Here is a 19,018-nt window from a genome sequence, read left to right on the forward strand (position 1 = left end):
TTGCAAAGATACAGAGGTCTTTCATAAAGCATTGTAAACACCAGTATTTCAAGTATGTAATGCACTGACACTTTTCCCGGCAATACTGAATAGAGCCTTTCATAATGTTTTGTCCTTCACCCACATGAATTTCTTGTGTAAGTGAGAAAGAAATCCACCTCTACATGAGGTGGATTTCTAATTGCAGATAAATTGTTATTTATCTGCATTTAGATACCATTAAGCCCTAGAATGGAATACCAACTCTCTTGAACAAATGATGAGGGGGCATATATTTCTTAAACCTTCTTCCTTAAAGACACATAGTTTTTATGGAAGATGTTTTAAATCTTTGAATGTTTATAATTGTTGTTTTAATTATGTTTGTTAATTCAATCTCCAGCATCTAATGATTGCCTATTGTAAGCCGCCCTGAGTCTCCCCTCAGGGGTGAGAAGGATGGGATATAAATGCTTTAAATAAATACATAAATACACAAATACAGTCTACAGATAATTAATTTGATTTTAGAAAATAATTTCAGGTTAATTTTCCATCAGGTGCTTGCCTTGGTTTGCTAAGTAAAGGTTTTACAATGTCATATGACAGATCATGTTCTCATTCATTTCTGCTGGACAAAAAATACTAAAACAATGTTGTTCTTGTCCTGCCCTTTAAATTTCACAGAAAGATTGTTGTACCCGAAAACATTACAAAACATCGTAAATAGGTGTCCTGGTGTTGGTTTTGTATAGGATATCACGTATCTGGGGTCTTGAAGTTCAGTTCTGTATTGGGGGTTATATAGGATAGGTAAAGGTAAAGGTTTTCCCCTGACATTAAGTCCAGTCATGTCTGACTCTGGGGTTGGTGCTCATCTCCATTTCTAAGTCAAAGAGCCGGTGTTGTCCATAGACACCTCTAAGGTCATGTGGCCGGCATGACTGCATTGAGTGCCGTTATCTTGCCGTTGGAGCGGTACCTATTGATCTGCTCACACTTGCATGTTTTTGAACTGATAGGTTGGCAGAAGCTGGGGCTAACAGTGGGAGCTTACCCCACTCCCCACATTTGAACCGGCGACCTTTCAGTCAGCAAGTTCAGCAGCTCAGTGGTTTTAACCCACTGTGCCATCGGGGGCTCCCAATATAAGATACCTCTAATCTTGTATACCATTATTTGTTGAAGGGGGCACTGGTTGTGCTTGCAACAGACTGATTTTCATGCATGTGACAACAACCAGATCTTACATGCTAAATATTGGGGAGTAGCATTATTGGGCTGCCTCCTTTCCCTCCTCTCCCTGTCCTGTTGACTAGCCAAAGCAACCCCAATTTTATTTTTCTAAATTATAGAGGGCAGGAAGAATGGATGTTAACTGAACTTACAACAGACTTTCAAGCTTTAGATATTCCACAATCTGGCCTTATGTACAAGTGCTGGGGGTTCACTTGCTAGGATTCCAGTGATGTGATGCAAGTCTTCCTCAATGTAGTCTTCCTTCACTCAATGCAGGCCTGCACAACTTGTAGCCCTCCAGGTGTTTTGGATTTCAGCTCCCAGAATTCCTGATCTTTGGATAAGCTGCCTAGGGCTTCTGGAAGTTGGAGTCCCAAACACTTGGAGGGCCACAGGTCGTACAGATTCAAATGTTGCATTTTTTTTTTTTAAAAAAAATCTTATCTATGCATTTGGTATGTGGAAAAATATCCTCAACTTATATAAACTGGGGTTGGGGTGTCTGCTGTGAAAGTTGTTGATGACTTCTCTTCTTCTTTTCCATGTTTCTACCCAAGAACTGGATGAAGGCTCACTTGGCTCACTTATTTGGAGAGGGCAGATTCCACAATCTGACTGGTTGCTGTTGTTATTATGGAAGTGCAACCAGCCAATTAAGTTGGTTGATGGGGGCAAGCCATTCAGTGAAGAATTTTCTGTTTGAACAACAATTCTTACATTGTGTTAAAAGCAGTGTGTTGGACAAAGTGAGGAAAAGTTTGATTTTTCTCTGTTCAAGGAAAAGCTTTGATTCTTTTTTCAAAATGCCAATCAGATTTTTTTATAACTACAATTTGTTAGACTTTGTATTTTTATTCAATTTGCATGCTCCAGACATTTGGGATGGATGCTTGATGACATCAATAGGGCCACCCTCTGAGACATTTCTGAGACCTACCCCCATTGATTTTGCCTTCTGCAAATCTCATGTTTTGGCTCTGAAATTTCTCATCATAGTATGAATATGTGTGTGTGTGTGTGTGTGTATATATATATATATATATATATATATATATATATATATATACACACACACACATACATACACACACACACACATACATACATACACAAGGAAATTGCCTGAAGGCTGGCACATGTACCTGCTTCAAGGAACTTTGCCAGTTATATTATGTCTAGCATATGGCCAACATTTCCAAAGTTTGACTTCATCAAACATTTTAGCCCAATTTGTCTCAGAGTTTGGAAATAATACATTGAAAGTAACATTACTTGAAATGTTACCTTGGGGACTCATTAGAGCATAACTGTTTTGTTGTCGTTTTCTGTCAAAATAATAAATACTGGCAATATCATCACTTTATCAAGTGCAAAGTTTAACATTTGATCATTCCCTTTAAAATACTCTAAAATTTTTGGCTTTTGCTTTGTTTAAATGGATTTTTAAGGCAATGCATGAAGAATAACTGAACTGTTACTTTGGGGAATTATGAATATTGTATACTATATTACTTTTGGAAAACAACATTGCTTTATCCACAAAAAAAGTTCAAGAAAGTAAAAAAAAATAGAAGAAGAATCGTGTCTAGGTAATACTGGTACACAAAAAGTAAATTTGAATGACTCCAAGCTGCTGTGATTCCCTTCACATAGAGTTAATCTAAGCTGCAGAATAAATGCAGTGCGACACCACTTTAACTGTCACGGCTCAATACAATGGAATCTTGGGGGTTTTAGTTTTATAAGGTCTTCAGCCTTCTCTGCCAAATGGTACTGGAGCCTCACCAAACTTCAACTCCCAAGATTGAGCCATAACAGTTGAAGTGATGTCAAATTGTATTAATTCTACAGTGTAGACAGACGCTGGAGCCATTGTCCTGCCTCTGCGCAGTAGGGAATCACTACAAAACATCCAGCTTTTGTATTAGGTTTACCTTTCTACCAAAGGGCAACTATTTTAGCAAAATTATCATATCATATCATTTTTTTTTCTTTTTCATTTTATAACAAATCTCTTTTGATACAAAATTCAGGACAACCTTTCTGCTTCCAGATTGTATTTCACCTGAAAACGAAGAGAATCAATAGATTGTTTGGAGCCAGAAGGCAGATAAAACTGAAAAGCTGTTGTGAAGGAATATACGTCTTTCAGAGAACTAAATGAACCCACTGTGCTGCCATCAAGAGCCTTCTGTTTTCCATTGTTCACAAAGCTTTTGAATGTGTGTAACTGTTATCTAGGTTGCAACTGATCTGTTTTTCCTCTGTTTTGGTGTCCTTTTTCTTGCACTTTTATTTGTGAGATGATCTCAAAATCCTTGCCTTGTCCTTCACTTCTACCATTACTCATTTTTATGATTGTGTAATATTTATTTATTTATTTATTTATTTAAGAGTAGCTGCAGAAACCCTTAAGATAAATCTCTGTGAAAGAGTTCAACTATGTTGTGAGTGCATGGATACACAAATGAAAAAAAAATAGTCCTCTTAGTCAACACAGGAAATACACAGCAAAATCACAATGTCAAGATCAAACTTTTGAGTTTTTAAGAACATTCGGCTAGCTGTTTTGCTCCAGTGACTATACAGAAATTGCTGAGACTATAGAAATAAATTGCATATCATTTTCTGCTGTTTTCTGCACTGAAAAATACATGTAGATTTTGGGTAGAATCCCAGACTGCAAAGGTTTTCAACATATTTCTATTATATGTTAAATATTTCCAAAACCCTTTCTCAATTGTAGGAGGAATTGCCATAGGAGAAACTATACAGACATACATGGATTAGTCTTAGTTGTAGGAAGGGTTTATTATTACTGTTTTTACTCCCAGGAGAAACATTTTCTGCCTAAGGTGTCAGAAATAACATGTCCAGATTCTGACTGCCAGGATACATTTACTGTTCAACCTCAGGCAGCAAAATATCTTTGCCTCCTGAGCTCACTAAATGAAATCCATATTGCAGGATGGACCCTGAAAGCTAGTCATTTTATCTCCCTCTCTCATGGCTCTCCCTGTAGTCCCATCCAAAGGATTAATCTATATCCATTTAGTTTTAATAAGAAGAATATAACAAGGGATATTGCAGATGATCAGAAAATATTAGGGAATATAGAAACACTGGTCATGTATGGTAGCTTGGAAAATACAGAAAACTGCTGCTGAGGCACATAACCAGATGGACTAAATATTTCTGTCCCTTTCACCTTTGTATAGTTTTAACAGAAATGGAGTCTCTACATCAAAGCATTCAATAAAGCAAGTAGTAATATTCTCCCAGGGTTGTGCCATTTCAAAATGCAAATAAAGAATTACATTTAGATAGAAGAATGCTCCCTCTCTAATATCTTATTTGTTTTCCTATAAGAAAAGATTTTTGAGCATGAAGCAGCATTTTGTCAAGTAATTCACATCTGCACTCTAAAATCATATAATTTTTGGAAGGATACCATGCAGTTCTTATTGATCTGCAATATGAGCTTTTGACCAGTATTTTGTTCATGGAACTTATTGTGCATTAAGATACCAGCCTATGTTGAATTGACCGTGTCTTCTGAAAATTAAACAGAAGAAGGCCAGGATTTCTTCTTTGACCATCTCTTTACATGTCCTTCTATTTTATTATTCTGAAAACCTAGAGAAATTACTTGTTTAACACACTGCAGCATTGATATTTATTTCATTTTTGTGTAAATAAAAATAGAGTTTTACAGATAAAATTATACATTATTATTATTTTATTATTATTTACTACATTTATATACCGCCCTTCTCAGCCCAAGGGCGACTCGGAGTAGTTAACAATAGGCAACAATTTGATGCCCGAGTAGTTACAACAAATTAAAACAATCATTAATACTTTAAAATACTAACAGCACTATAAAAACATAAAGCTCATACACAACATTTAAAAACATTATCAAAGCATCTCCATCTCAAATCATTGTCCAGTTGCGTCAACAGTTGTCCATAATATCATATATCTATGACATATTTGGGAAGGCCTGTTCGAAAAGCCAGGTTTTCACCATTCTTTGGAAGGACAGGAGCGAAGGGGCCAATCTTATCTCTCTAGGCAGGGTGTTCCACAGTCGAGGGGCCACTGCTGAGAAGTCCCTGTCTCTCTTCCCCGCCAGACACATCTGTGAGGAAGGCAAGAGCAAGAGCAGGGCCTCCCCAGAAGATCTTAGCATTCAGGATGGTTCATAGGGAGAGATATGTTTGGATAGGTAAGTTGGACCGAAACCGTTTAGGGCTTTATAGGCTAAAGCCAGCACTTTGAATTGTTCCCGGAAGCAGATGGACTACTAAAACAATAAATGAAAGAGTCTGAGAACAAATCAAGCTGGAAGTTTTACTAGAAGGAAAGACGACTAGACAGAAGTTGTCACAGTTTGTGCATATCATGAAACAACATTACTCACTGGAAAAATAATAATAAAGAGGAAAAGCCAAAGAAAAAGAGGGAGATCACATTATAGTTGAATTGATTCAATCAAGGAAATTTTTGCCCTGAGTTTGAAATACCTGAGCAAAGCAACTAGTGGAATTAATTGGCTCCCATCACACACAACCTATATCCCAGAATATCAAGGCAGGAAATCCCACATTATCTGAGTGTGGACTCAGATAATCCAGTTCAAAGCAGATATTGTGGGATTTTCTGCCTTGATATTCTGGGATATAAGGCTGTGTGGAAGTGCCCTTGGTCTCATTCATGTGGTCATCATAAGGTGATGCTGATTTGACAGCAGATGAGTAAATGAAGACAGGCACTTTTTAAAAAACCCAAGCAAGTATGAATTACTACATATTATAAAAAGCAGATTAGTCATCTTGCATTTCAAAACACCCATTTGAAAAACTACATGATTTTGTCATAAAATTGATTCTGCACCCATAGCTGATATATCAATACAGCATAATGGAAAACATAATAAGTAAGGGTTGGTACGTACCCAGACCTTCAGACTCAAATAGACATGTGTCATCCACTCCTACATCTCTGCACCAAGATAAGAAATTAGCAGTATTATCCCGTGCAAAAAAAGATCCAGATGGTGCATTGGCTTTGCATGGAATTTTTCTCACTGGCATTATCTGTTAGAGAAACAAAAGGGCACTCTGATTGTAAATATACATGGATCATTTTTCAAGACAATGTTACAACTTTTAAGGTTCATATTTTCTGGGAGTGTATGAACATTTGGTTCCAATGAGACTATGTAGGTTTCCAGTCTCACAAGCTAAAGTCATTTTAGGTGATTTCATTCCCAAACTCCAAAATCTTGCTGAAAGGCTAAAGATTAACATGTCTTACAACCTTGTCACACATGCTCCTGAAGATGTCCCAGATTACTGCATCCCACTGGCAGAAGTGCAGGGAGCATGGAGACCTGACCCCCCATTCCCCGTTCTGGCATAGCTTCCCCTCCCCTTTCTCATCACATGGGGGAAGCCCCTTTTTAGTGGCTCAATCTATCTTTCCAAATAGAAAGACGGGGAGCATGCTGTTGTCTGCGCCATTTTTGAGGCAGTGGCAGCACTTCAACCATGAAGCTGCCCAGGATGTAGTTGATGAGTGTGATGGGAGCCATTGAGCTTCATGGCTGAACCCTAAAAATCCAGCTGCCCCTGAAAAAAAGGTACATGTGAAGAGGTCAATTACCCCTAAACATTACCAAATTCTGCAACTCTTATGTAGTACTAACATTTAGAGGCAGGATCCTTTTGTTAAAAAAAAAAATAAAGAAAACTGTTATGTGGCTGTATATATACAAACAGGGTGATAGTACTGCCCTCATTTATTATTTTCTAATCCCTGAATAAGTGGGACTTTTAAAAAAGAGTTATATTTCACAGCTTGGCTATTAGAGTGATTTATTGAATATCTGCTTCTGTTCTGGAGCTGGTTGTTAAATTCAAGGTTTTATTTAAGCCAAGCACCAGGCAGGACAAATGATGTCTGCATAAGCTTCCAGTTCTATGTCCAGATGCAAGATTGCACAAGGGGGAGAGAGACATAAACATCCCTAAATCATTCTTGGAAGCATTACAGAATACAAGAGGGAAAGTGAAACAACATGGGACTGAGAAGATTTCATCTCACTGTTCCTACTGGCAAACTAATTAATGCTGACATACTGTGTCAGCTGAAAGGATTACTTGTATTGACACTATTGCATAGGAGATAGGGTGCAGCTACTTGTACCTAGCTACTAGTACTATATAAGTCCAAGTAAATTCAGGCCACATTACTAACAAGCCACATGACAAGTCATTCTATGTGAAAGGCCACATTGCAAATGGCTGTTTTCCCCTTCTCCCTCCCCACATATTTTACCTCTTTGTCACCAGAAAAACAGATGGCAGGTGGTAGACACACCATATAGCAAGAGCCAAACCACATATGTGATTCATTGTTTGGAAAAACTACCATACTGAAGTTGGAGCAAGTGTGCAGCATATGACAACAACATCATGATAAATATTTTCAAGCATTTATTTTATTTTATTTTCCATAAGAATTACAAAGAAAAATATTGAGGTGGGCAGGCATGTAGCCAGGGGGGGGGGCTCAGGGGGCTTCAGCCCCCCCCCCCCCAAATTTTCATGGTGGTTCGTGAAAAGGCCTTATTGGTGCATTATTTAAACTTATGTTTATTCATATCATGATCTGATCACCATACTCAATATATCCCATATGCATGGGGGTATTGGGGTAATGATACAAAAGGTTTGCTAGGCTAGACCCTCTTTCACTCAGACTCAGCCCCCCCCCCCAAAACTCAGCCCCCCCCAAAAAAAATTTAGCCCCCCCCCCCCCCCGAAACGAAATCCTGGCTACGGGCCTGGAGGTGGGAGAGGAAAATAATTAAATTAAGCATTATTAATTTTATTTTTAATAGCCTGAAAAACAAAGGTTGACTCTAGTTCATCATAATATAATGATTTCCATTTGTTTCAGTAAAAATCACAGTCTGAGACTCAACCTCAGAAAACCTCTGTATGAAGTATACATTAATCCAAATGCCTTTTTAATAAAGTCAATAAATGGAATATTGCTTGAGTGAAATCCCCTAGTGTCACTCCTTCTCTAGGTAACATTGGAGTCACAATATCATCCATACTAACATTCAACCTTTAAAGTGAAAGGATTGCTGTCTGGGTCTGATATTTCTTTGTTGGTGCTAGTAATTCATCAGGCTCTGAGTCCTTTCCAGAAGTAGAATTAATTCATGGAGAGGAGATAGCCATTCAATCTCCGCAACCCAAAGAGACAAGACATGTTGCCATACATGTTGACTGAAAACAACAACTATTACAATTACTATTACAACTACTACTAATTTTTCTCCTCCCTCTATTTCTGTTCTGCCTTTTTCCCAGATCAGGACTCAAAGTAACTTACATTTTAAAAAAAAGTTAAAATCAATAAGATATCAAAATTAAAACAAGGTTAAGAAATCAGAAAATTAAAACATGATTAAAACATGTCATTAAAATACACATACATATTCACCAGCACAAAAAAGCAATGTTCAGCACATTGTCTAACATTAGCCTTAAATAGTCACTCATCAAATAACCATTGGAATAGAAAAGTCTTTAAATGTCTGCAAAAAGACAGTAAGGGTGGTGCCAGTCTAACTTCTCTGGAAAGGGAGTTGCGGAGCATGGGAACAACCACTGAGAATGCCCATGATCCAATCAGATGTAACCGTGTGGGTGATGGGATACATCGGCAGATCTCAAAGAACATGGTCACAACCAGCCCCTTGAATTGTGCCCAAAAACAGTTTGGCAACCAGATTAACTGTTGCAACAAGGAAGTTGTGCGTTCCCTGTAGTCAGTCCTAGTTCCAGTTCAGACTGCAGTTCTTTGGAGCAGTTAAGGTTTCTGAACACTCTTCAAATGAACCCCACATTGAGCACATTACAGTTATCTAACCTAGATATAACTAAGGTATGTTTCACCCCGAAGAACAAGTGCAGGTAGAACACAAGCTTAGTACACAATGTTACCACTGCACTCCTAGTCACCACTGAAACCTGGGCTTCCAGACACAGGGCTGATTTCAGGAAGACGCCCAAGCTATGAATCTATGCCTTGAAGGGGAGTGTAATAGGCCTGTGCGGTTTCGTTCGTTAATTTCGTAATTCGTAAAACATTCGTTAATTTTTGCATTTACGGTACGATAACAAAACATATTTTCAAACCCGGAAGGGTTTTTAAATATCGAAACGGCAACTCCCACAGTATTTACGAGCTTTCGCCCGTTTTGTAAATGGGGCGGGCGGGGCGAAGGGGCGGCGCGAGCGCACACCCAGTGAGCCAAGCACCGCCCCTGCCTGTTGGGCGCCCGGCCCACGCGCGCTCACCCTTACAACCGGCCTCCACGCGCCATCCAATCGGCTCCGGCTCCTGCGCCCTCCTCCTCCTCCTGGCACTTCCTGCAACACAGCTGGGAGGAGGAGGAGGAGGAGGGCGCAGGAGCCGGAGCCGATTGGATGGCGCGCGCGCGCTCATCCTTACAACCGGCCTCCGCGCGCCATCCAATCGGCTCCGGCTCCTGCGCCCTCCTCCTCCTCCTCCTCCTCCTGGCACTTCCTGCAACACAGCTGGGAGGAGGAGGAGGAGGAGGGCGCAGGAGCCGGAGCGCAGGAGCCGGGGAGGGGATTCCTGCAGCGCCGGCTCTGCCTCCGTGGCCCGCCTGAGATGAGACCAATACCATCTGATTGCCACAAATTGAAGGCTGCATCCATCCAGGCTCTTTTGCTGTGAGTTTTCAGGGCTGTATGAGTGTATGACCATGTTCCAGAAGCATTCTCTCCTGACATTTTGCCCACATCTATGGCAGGCATCCTCAGAGGTCTGTTGGAAACTAGGCAAATGGAGTTTATCTATGGAATGTCCAGGGTGGGAGAAATGAAAGCCATTCAATGCTAATCAAGGTGACCATTACTGCAACATTCACACTTACAAAATGTTTTGTAAATATTTACGAAATTTCGTAAATAACAAAACATTTTTTTGGAAAGTTTTGTAAATATTTTAAATATCAAAACAAAAAAACACCCCAATTACAAATCGATTTTAGAAACAAATTTTTTCTTGATCAAACAGGCCTAGAGTGTAACCCTTTCCAGCACATGCTGGGTCCCTAGTCCATCATCTGTCTTTCAATTCACCAGGCTCATATCAATCTTTCCTGGGTTAAATTTGAATCTGTTCAACTTCATGCAGTCCATTATTAATGACAGGCACTGCTTTAAGACCAAAATAGCTTCCTTAGCTTGTGGGGCATTGTTAGACTGAATCCTGATATTACCTAAGATTTCCATACCAGAAAGAGAAACCAGTTCAGGTGGCAGGAGCCTTGGTAGAACAACAAAATCTAATTTTTCTCTCTGATCTAGTGCAAACCACACATATGCAGAACCAGCACGTGACTAGACTGCTGGAGTGGGAATAAATTCTTTGTACATGAGATCTCAGGTGGCCTTTAAAGTAAAAGAGATTGAAAACCACTCGCCCTACTGAAATATTTAAGTAAATGAATGCTTGTTTTGTTTTAAACCCAGCACAGCACAGCCTGCACAAAATCATGCAAAAACATTTCAAAATAGATCCTTATTAAATAATTAAAATGAATAAAAGAGGGAGTTTTATTAAATAATTAAAATGAATAGAAGAGTGAATTTTGACAGGTTCAGTTGCAGCACAATTATCAAAGGTGAAATAGTGCTACTCTTGCTCTCACCTAGCCAAGCCCTAAAAATAAGAACAGTCTATTTGCTTATCATAGTTGTATTCAGAAGGCAGTATCCAATTTTAAACAAGGAAGTTTACAAAAAATCTATCAGGAGCGACTGCAGCCTTCTTCTTAAAGGTTTCTGAAAATAAATCAATATCAAGGTCTTAAAACCCAGGATGGCATGAGGTCTCAAGACAGAGAGATTTCTGGGGACTACCTTTGACTAGTTCTTATTTCTGGAATGGATACACCTCATTGCACAAGGTTTTGTGAGGGTAAATGAGAAAACCTGATAAAAATTGTAATCAACTCTTTTGAAGGACAAGTGTGAAAATATGTTAAATAATCACAACAATACCTCAGATGGCTGCAGTGAGAGCAAAATAGCTGTAGCACCATATTTTATTAAAATATAAACTACCCAAAATAATATGGTAAAAGCATAACAGCAAATAAATAACAAATATGACTACTATAGCTGCTTCCAAACCATCTGTTTTGGTCCACATCTGTAATATGTTTTATGAACCAACCCTTCCCATTATTATTATCAATGGTTTTAAATCAGTCAGGAATTTACAACCAGGATACCTCCTTTTTTTAAGGTTATGTTGTATGGAACACAGCTTTCACTTCTTTTCCTCCCAGTTACACTTCCACAGAACAGTAGAGCATCCCTTTGAAGGGCCACATTTTGCTATACTTAATGCCATGCAAAATTTAAGTTGCATTTACATCAAGAATTTCCTATATAGAGGAAAATTTGTTTAATTCCCCTCCCCCCAGAGGGCAAAGAATCAGGTATATTCGAGTCACTGAATATTTGTGGTTTGTCTGCATGTCTGCCATTTATAATAACGGTTGTTTTTTCCCCTATTTAAAAATCAGTTACAACACAAGCATATCCATTGTGAAGTCTGCTCTTCCCTTGTTTTGTTTCTGAGCTGGTGAATTATTTTCTGTTCCATTATTTTAAAAAACCTGAACTGGCTCATTCATTTGATGGTTTCTTTTACTTTGGAAAATACTTTAATTTTTGGTTTCATAACTTCTAACACATTTTGCAACATTTGATTTATGTCAGATAACATTTATAACTGTTGATTTTTTGGAAAAAAAATTTTCCACTAACCATTAAGAAAAGTAAGGAATTAAAGTTTCATTCTAGTAACAGGAAGGTAATTAAGAACACTGTGGCTGAAAGAACAAAAAGAAGCTGAAATATAAAATCACTATCATAAAAACAGGAACTACTTTAATAAAAAGACTTTAGAAGGAAGACACTAAGTGACAGGAACAAGCAGGGTTTTGAATGAATGAGAATTCGAAGATGGACATTAAAAGAATATTTTGAGTAACACAGCAGTCTGTCAAATCTTTTGGAAAGGCACCATTTTAATTCTCTTCCCAAGGTGTTTGAAAAGACCCAGTACTCAAGCAGCCAAAAAAAAAGCCCTAGTGTAAAAGAAAATAACTGATAAAATTCATTACAAGCATTTGGTGATGAACCGATTGAAATTTATCTGGTCTTCATGCATTTTCATATTTCTGTAGTGGGCATCTTACAAAAGGGATTCCTGTCAATGGTGTCATACATATTGAAGCGGTTCAAGGATACTGACAAGCTGGAACGTGCCCAGAGAAGGACTATCAGTCTAGATCTTGAAACAAAGTCTTTTGAGAAATGATTTAAAACTGGGAAGTGACATGATGGTCATGTTTAAATATGTGAAGGGATGAAATGTGGAAGATGGAGAAGCTTGATTTTTGTTACTCCAGAGACTAGAATTCAACACAATGTGTTCAAACTACTAGAAAAAATATTCCATCTAAACATTAAGAATGATATCTTCTATACACATAATAAAAGTGAAAATGTGTATATATGTCTGTGGAGGAGGTGTCCACTTACATATACAGCCTCCCACCTCCACAAACAGGCTATAGTTCCAAGTGTTGAGAAACCTCCAAAGACACTCCCTCAACTGATATTGTGGGTTAAAGCGAGCACCATGAACATGTAGCCCAAACACTGTCAATATCCTCCCCAAACATTACAGCCCACCACCCAAGGAATGCTTACATTCAGAAACAATTTCATCCTAGATGTTCCCCCACCACAAGCAGGCATCCCATGGTTCTTTGTGTAGAATTTGCATGGTCCTGCCCACTGCCTCTCACTTAACCCTTTTCTACCCTTTCCTATGGCACACAGTGGAACCTCACTCTGTGAAGTCTGTGTGTTGATCAGTTGTGCACTGACCTCCACACATTAAAAAAAACCCACACACAGGCGTCTTCCAAAGAAAATAAAAACAAACCAACCAAAGCCCCATGGCGATCAGCAAGTGGCGATGGGGGCAGGACTGTGAAATCTGGAAGCCCCTAGTCACAGACTGGCACATGGGCGGTGGGTACGGACTCAGTCGTTCTACCTCAAGGTCCGAGGCAGTTGAGTAGTTCAGCAGCTGTATCCGCGACTGAGCAGCCCTTTTTAGGACCCACTCTGCTCACCCCACACGGGGAGGGGGCTAGAAAAGGTGCCCTAAACATAGTCTGCCTCACTTATCCCTGACTGGACTGCCGCGTCCAGTGGGGTCACCACCCTGCAGCCAAAAAAGAAAAATGAACTTCGGTACGTGGAACGTACGGACTCTGATGGACAACAGCAGCAGTGAACGCCCCGAACGCAGAACTGCCATCATTGCAAGGGAGCTGGGACACTTCAACATCGACATAGCAGCCCTTCAGGAGACCCGGAGAGCAGAAGAGGGACAGCTGAAGGAAGAAAAAGGAGGCTACACCTTCTTCTGGAAGGGACTGCCCGAAAAAGACCAAAGAATGCACGGAGTTGGCTTCGCCATCAGAAATGATCTGATGAAACTTCTGCCCGAAGCACCCACTGGCATCAATGAACGACTCTCAACCCTCCGAATTGATCTTGCCAAAAACCAACGGGCAACCATCATAAGTGCCTATGCACCAACACTAGATGCTGACGAAGACATCAAGGAGAAATTCTACTGTCAGCTGGACACCGTCCTATCGCGGATACCTAAGGAGGACAAAATCATCCTCCTGGGGGACTTCAATGCAAGAGTCGGGCGAGACTTCGACCTGTGGCCAGGGACCATAGGAAAAGACAGGGTTGGAAACAGCAACTCAAATGGCATCCTGCTTCTCACCAAATGTGCGGAGCACAACCTTGTCATCACCAACACGCTCTTCCGCCAGAAAAACAAGTTCAAGACATCATGGAAGCACCCCCGGTCAAAGCATTGGCACCTCTTAGACTATGTAATCACACGCGCCAGAGACCGCCGTGACGTGCTCCTCACAAGAGCCATGACAGGTGCTGACGACTGCTGGACTGACCACAGGCTAATTCAATCCTCGATGGCTATCAAGATCGCTCCCAAGCGCAGACTCCAAGGAAGGAAGACAAGGCACAAAATGAGCACCCAAGCCCTTCAGGAGCCCTCCAGATGAGCCCATCTCCAAACAGCACTCAAGAACCATCTACCCACAGTACACCCCGAAAATGTTGAGGAACATTGGAACAAACTGAAGACCTCCATCATCCAAGCCTGCGAAGAAATTATTGGATACCAAGCCAAGAAACATCAAGACTGGTTTGATGAAAATGACATCGAGATCCAACAGCTAATTGACAAGAAAAGGAAAGCCTTCCAAGCATGGCAGAGAGACATCAACTGTGCTGCTAAGAAAAAGATCTATGCCAGTGCAAAAGCTGAGGTCCAAAGAAGGACAAGAGAGCTCAAGAACATCTGGTGGACAAAGAAGGCCGAAGAAATCCAACACCTGGCAGATACCCATAATGCTCAGGGATTTTTCAAAGCCACAAAGGTCATCTACAGACCAAGAAACCATGGCATACAGCCTCTATGCTCATCAGATGGAACCAAACTTCTGAAGGACCAAAACTCAATTGCACTACATTGGAAAGAACACTACCAAAGCCTCCTGAACCGCAGCTCCAATGTGGCCGAAGAGGTCCTCTCACAAATCCCACAACAACAAACCAGGGATGAGCTTGCAGCACTGCCCAGTTTGGAAGAAGTCAGCAATGCCATCAGCCAACAGAAGAATAACAAAGCCAGTGGACCAGACGGGATCCCTGCTGAAATCTTTAAAGAGGGAGGACCTGAGCTGACACACCAACTCCACCAGCTCATAGAAAAAGTGTGGGTGACCGAGAAAATCCCAGCAGACTTCAAGGATGCCACCATCATCACCCTCTTCAAAAAAGGGGAAAGAACAGACTGCAGAAACTATCAAGGTATCTCCCTTCTAACCTCTGCTGGGAAAATCCTCGCAAGAATCCTTGCAAACCGCCTTCTGCCCCTCTCAGAAGACACCCTCCCAGAATCCCAGAACGGCTTCCGCCCCTCCAGAGGAACCGTGGACATGATCTTCACTGCACGACAGCTCCAAGAAAAATGCAGGGAACAAAACCAACCTCTGTACATGGCATTCATCGACCTTGCAAAGGCATTCGACACAGTGAATTGCAGCGCTCTCTGGACCATCCTCCAAAAATTCGGGTGCCCAAGCAAATTTGTGAACATCCTGCGGCTCCTCCATGATGACATGATGGCAACACTTTTGGACAGCAATGGCTCCCAAAGTGACCCATTTAAAGTGGAATCCGGTGTCAAACAGGGATGTGTTATTGCCCCAACTCTATTCTCCATCTTCATCGCTATGATACTTCACCTTGTTGATGGGAAGCTTTCCACCGGAGTGGAAATAATCTATCGGACAGATGGCAAGCTATTCAACCTCAGCAGACTGAAAGCCAAAACCAAGGTTTCAACAACATCTGTTATAGAACTCCAGTATGCTGATGACAATGTCGTCTGTGCGCATTCAGAAGAAGATCTACAAGCCACTCTAAACACCTTCGCAGAAGCATATGAGAAGCTCGGCCTGTCATTGAACATTGAAAAAACCAAGGTGCTTTTCCAGCAGGCACCAGCCAACCCCTCTCCAATGCCAGTGATACAGCTTAATGGTGTAACATTAGAAAATGTTGATCATTTCCGCTACCTTGGCAGCCACCTCTCCACCAAAGTCAACATCGACGCCGAAGTACAACACCGCCTGAGCTCTGCAAGTGCAGCATTTTCCAGAATGAAGCAGAGAGTGTTTGAGGACCGGGACATCCGTAGGGAGACCAAGGTGCTTGTCTATAAAGCTATTGTCCTCCCAACCCTGCTCTATGCCTGTGAGACGTGGACTGTCTACAGACGTCACATGCAGCTCCTGGAACGTTTCCATCAGCACTGCCTCCGGAAAATCCTGCAAATCTCCTGGGAAGACAAGCGGACAAATGTCAGTGTGCTGGAAGAAGCAAAGACCACCAGCATTGAAGCGATGGTCCTCCAACATCAACTCCGCTGGGCCGGCCACGTTGTCTGGATGCCTGACCACCGTCTCCCAAAGCAGTTGCTCTACTCCGAACTTAAGAACGGAAAACGGAATGTTGGTGGACAGGAAAAGAGATTTAAAGATGGGCTCAAAGCCAACCTTAAAAACTCTGGCATAGACACTGAGAACTGGGAAGCCCTGGCCCTTGAGCGCTCCAGCTGGAGGACAGCTGTGACCAGCAGTGCTGCAGAATTTGAGGAGGCACGAGTGGAGGGTGAAAGAGTGAAACGTGCCAGGAGGAAGGCGCATCAAGCCAACCCCGACCGGGACCACCTTCCACCTGGAAACCAATGCCCTCACTGCAGAAGAAGATGCAGAGCAAGAATAGGGCTCCACAGCCACATACGGACCCACAAGGAAATCCATAATGGAAAACCATCTTACTCGTCCAACGAGGGATCGCCTAAGTAAGTAAGTAAGTAATGGCACACAACAAACACAGAAGAATTGATCAAGAACTGAACAGACTGGAGGGGCTTGGGGGACAGACTCTACAAGATAGAAGTTATAGTTCACCCTGCATCAAGGCAGAGCACTGGGACCCCCTGCGATAATGGACCTGGACCACATATAGCACACAGAATCCCCATGACCAGGTTTGGGGGGAACTGACCTTGTGCTGAAATACATGGCCCCAAAATGCTATTGCACTATATTTTTGCACAAAATGCCTGTTTTGTACTGAAAGGGAAGAGGGGACGCTTGGAGAAAAGGTTGCCGTTTATATCAATAGAGCCAGATTTGTTTCTATCACTGTCTTAAAGGAAAGTAAGATTAAACATACTGAAGGACTGCTGGGAAATATCTCTGTTTTCTTCTCACCTAATAAATTTTCAACCACCTAAAAATAACTAAGAAAGTCCTTTTTATTATTCTCAAATCTGTTAACTGTAACTTCTAACTCTGAAATATGAATACTGTTATTTAAGAAAGGTTTGATTCTCAAATGCTTTTTGAAACTTTTTTTTTATAATGACTTGAATTTCTCCAAAGTGTTTTGGAACAGATCATCCTGACATAATTAGGTTTCCATATGGCAAAAGTGACTTTTGTTGACATAGTAGAGTATAGCTACAGTTTCTCTAAAACAGCAGTGCACACAATTGCTCCTATCAAATATCACCAAAAAAGACCCCTGTTCCCCAGTTACACTCTTTTTACAGTCCTGTCTTGTTGATGTGCATGCAGGAGGTTTAATGCAGGATGTGAAAGTGTGAGTGAAACAGATGATGTCAGCCTGGAAAAATGTGCTCAGGTTTGCTTCTACACCCCCAAGAGGGGCTATAGTTCTATGAAATCACATGGAAAAAGAAATATATTGATATAATTTTTCCAAAAGAGGTTCCATAATTTTGTTTTAAAATGTTTGCTTTGGGGAGACTCAAAGCATATTTTAAAATCTATTGAAAAGAGAAATTATCCTTTATTTCTCTACAAATTCCTGTAAAGCAGCAAGCCCCAAAACAGCAGGGTTTGTGGTCTGCAAGGCAGTTTATTTTTTAAAAAGACCCTGAAGCTTTTAGTCATCTAGGTTATTAAAATACGACCGATAATCTTTCCCCAGTATTTTAGTAATCATTTATACCTAGATAACATTCACTCCCTGATTATAGAAAATAAAGCTTTGGGATATCAGAGACCTTTTAAAAATAATTCATATTATTATTATTTCCATTCTCTGAATACCCTCATATTATTCCTTCATGAACCGATCTGCACATACATTGGAATCACAATGAGGAGCTTTACTTGGGCTGTTTCAGTTAAGATAGTAGATACCCAAATTTCACATTAAAGCACTCATCCATAGTGGAGGAAACATATCAGGGAACAGGATACTAACATCAGAAAGTTATTCAGCTCCTCTCAGATATGGTTTTATGACATGAATGTAAGAACTGAGAAGAAACTGGTTAAGTGTAAATTTTTGGACAAAGTTACCAAATTTGGTCCTGATGAACCTGCATCCTCATAATCTACAAATTTTCAGCTCAATTTACAACTTTAAAATATACATAAGCCTGGAGATGCATGCATATATTAGAGAAAATTACTAGTAAAACTCATCATATTGGGGGAAAACACTCACACACAATCAAAAGTACTCACAAAAGTGGATACTAGAAATGTACATCAGTTTTCATGTGGACTTGATATATTTGAAAATTGTTGGGACCATGAGATGAAATGAACACATAAGAGGAAATGAGAAATACAGTGAAATCAAATCCAAATTCACCAATATAATTCATACATAAATTTCGTCCTATTTGCAAGTAATATTTGTACAGGAATTAAGAATTCTGCATAGAGATATTTTTCATGCAAAAATGATTTTTCATGGACAGAAAATGCTGTTTTGTGCATGAAAAATGCTTTAAAAAATAATCACATGTCACTTTTGCACACAATAACTCTCAAAATGAGAGGGTTTCATCAGTCCAGGATTCTTATCAGGATTTCTCAATACTAGAAAAACTGTTTTTTCAACAATTTTTCCATTTTTAAAAATTCCTTTCTTTTTATAGAAAGGCCATAGAGAACAACTAAAGCAACTAATGCTACAGCCACAGAGAAAGTAATTAATCT

General features: G+C 40.4%; 1 protein-coding gene across 1 annotated transcript in view; it reads right to left on the bottom strand.

Annotated features, from left to right (window-relative positions):
- The window catches only part of GAS2 (growth arrest specific 2), a 156,297-nt gene that overhangs the window by 68,735 nt on the left and 68,544 nt on the right, over positions 1-19,018 (bottom strand). Inside the window, exon 4 of the mRNA XM_060765846.2 lies at positions 6,179-6,320. Coding sequence (XP_060621829.1) covers positions 6,179-6,320 — 142 coding nt within the window. The remainder of the gene's footprint in view (positions 1-6,178; positions 6,321-19,018) is intronic.

Source organism: Anolis sagrei, chromosome 1, assembly GCF_037176765.1.
Source record: "Anolis sagrei isolate rAnoSag1 chromosome 1, rAnoSag1.mat, whole genome shotgun sequence".
Classification (NCBI taxonomy): Eukaryota; Metazoa; Chordata; class Lepidosauria; order Squamata; family Dactyloidae; genus Anolis; species Anolis sagrei.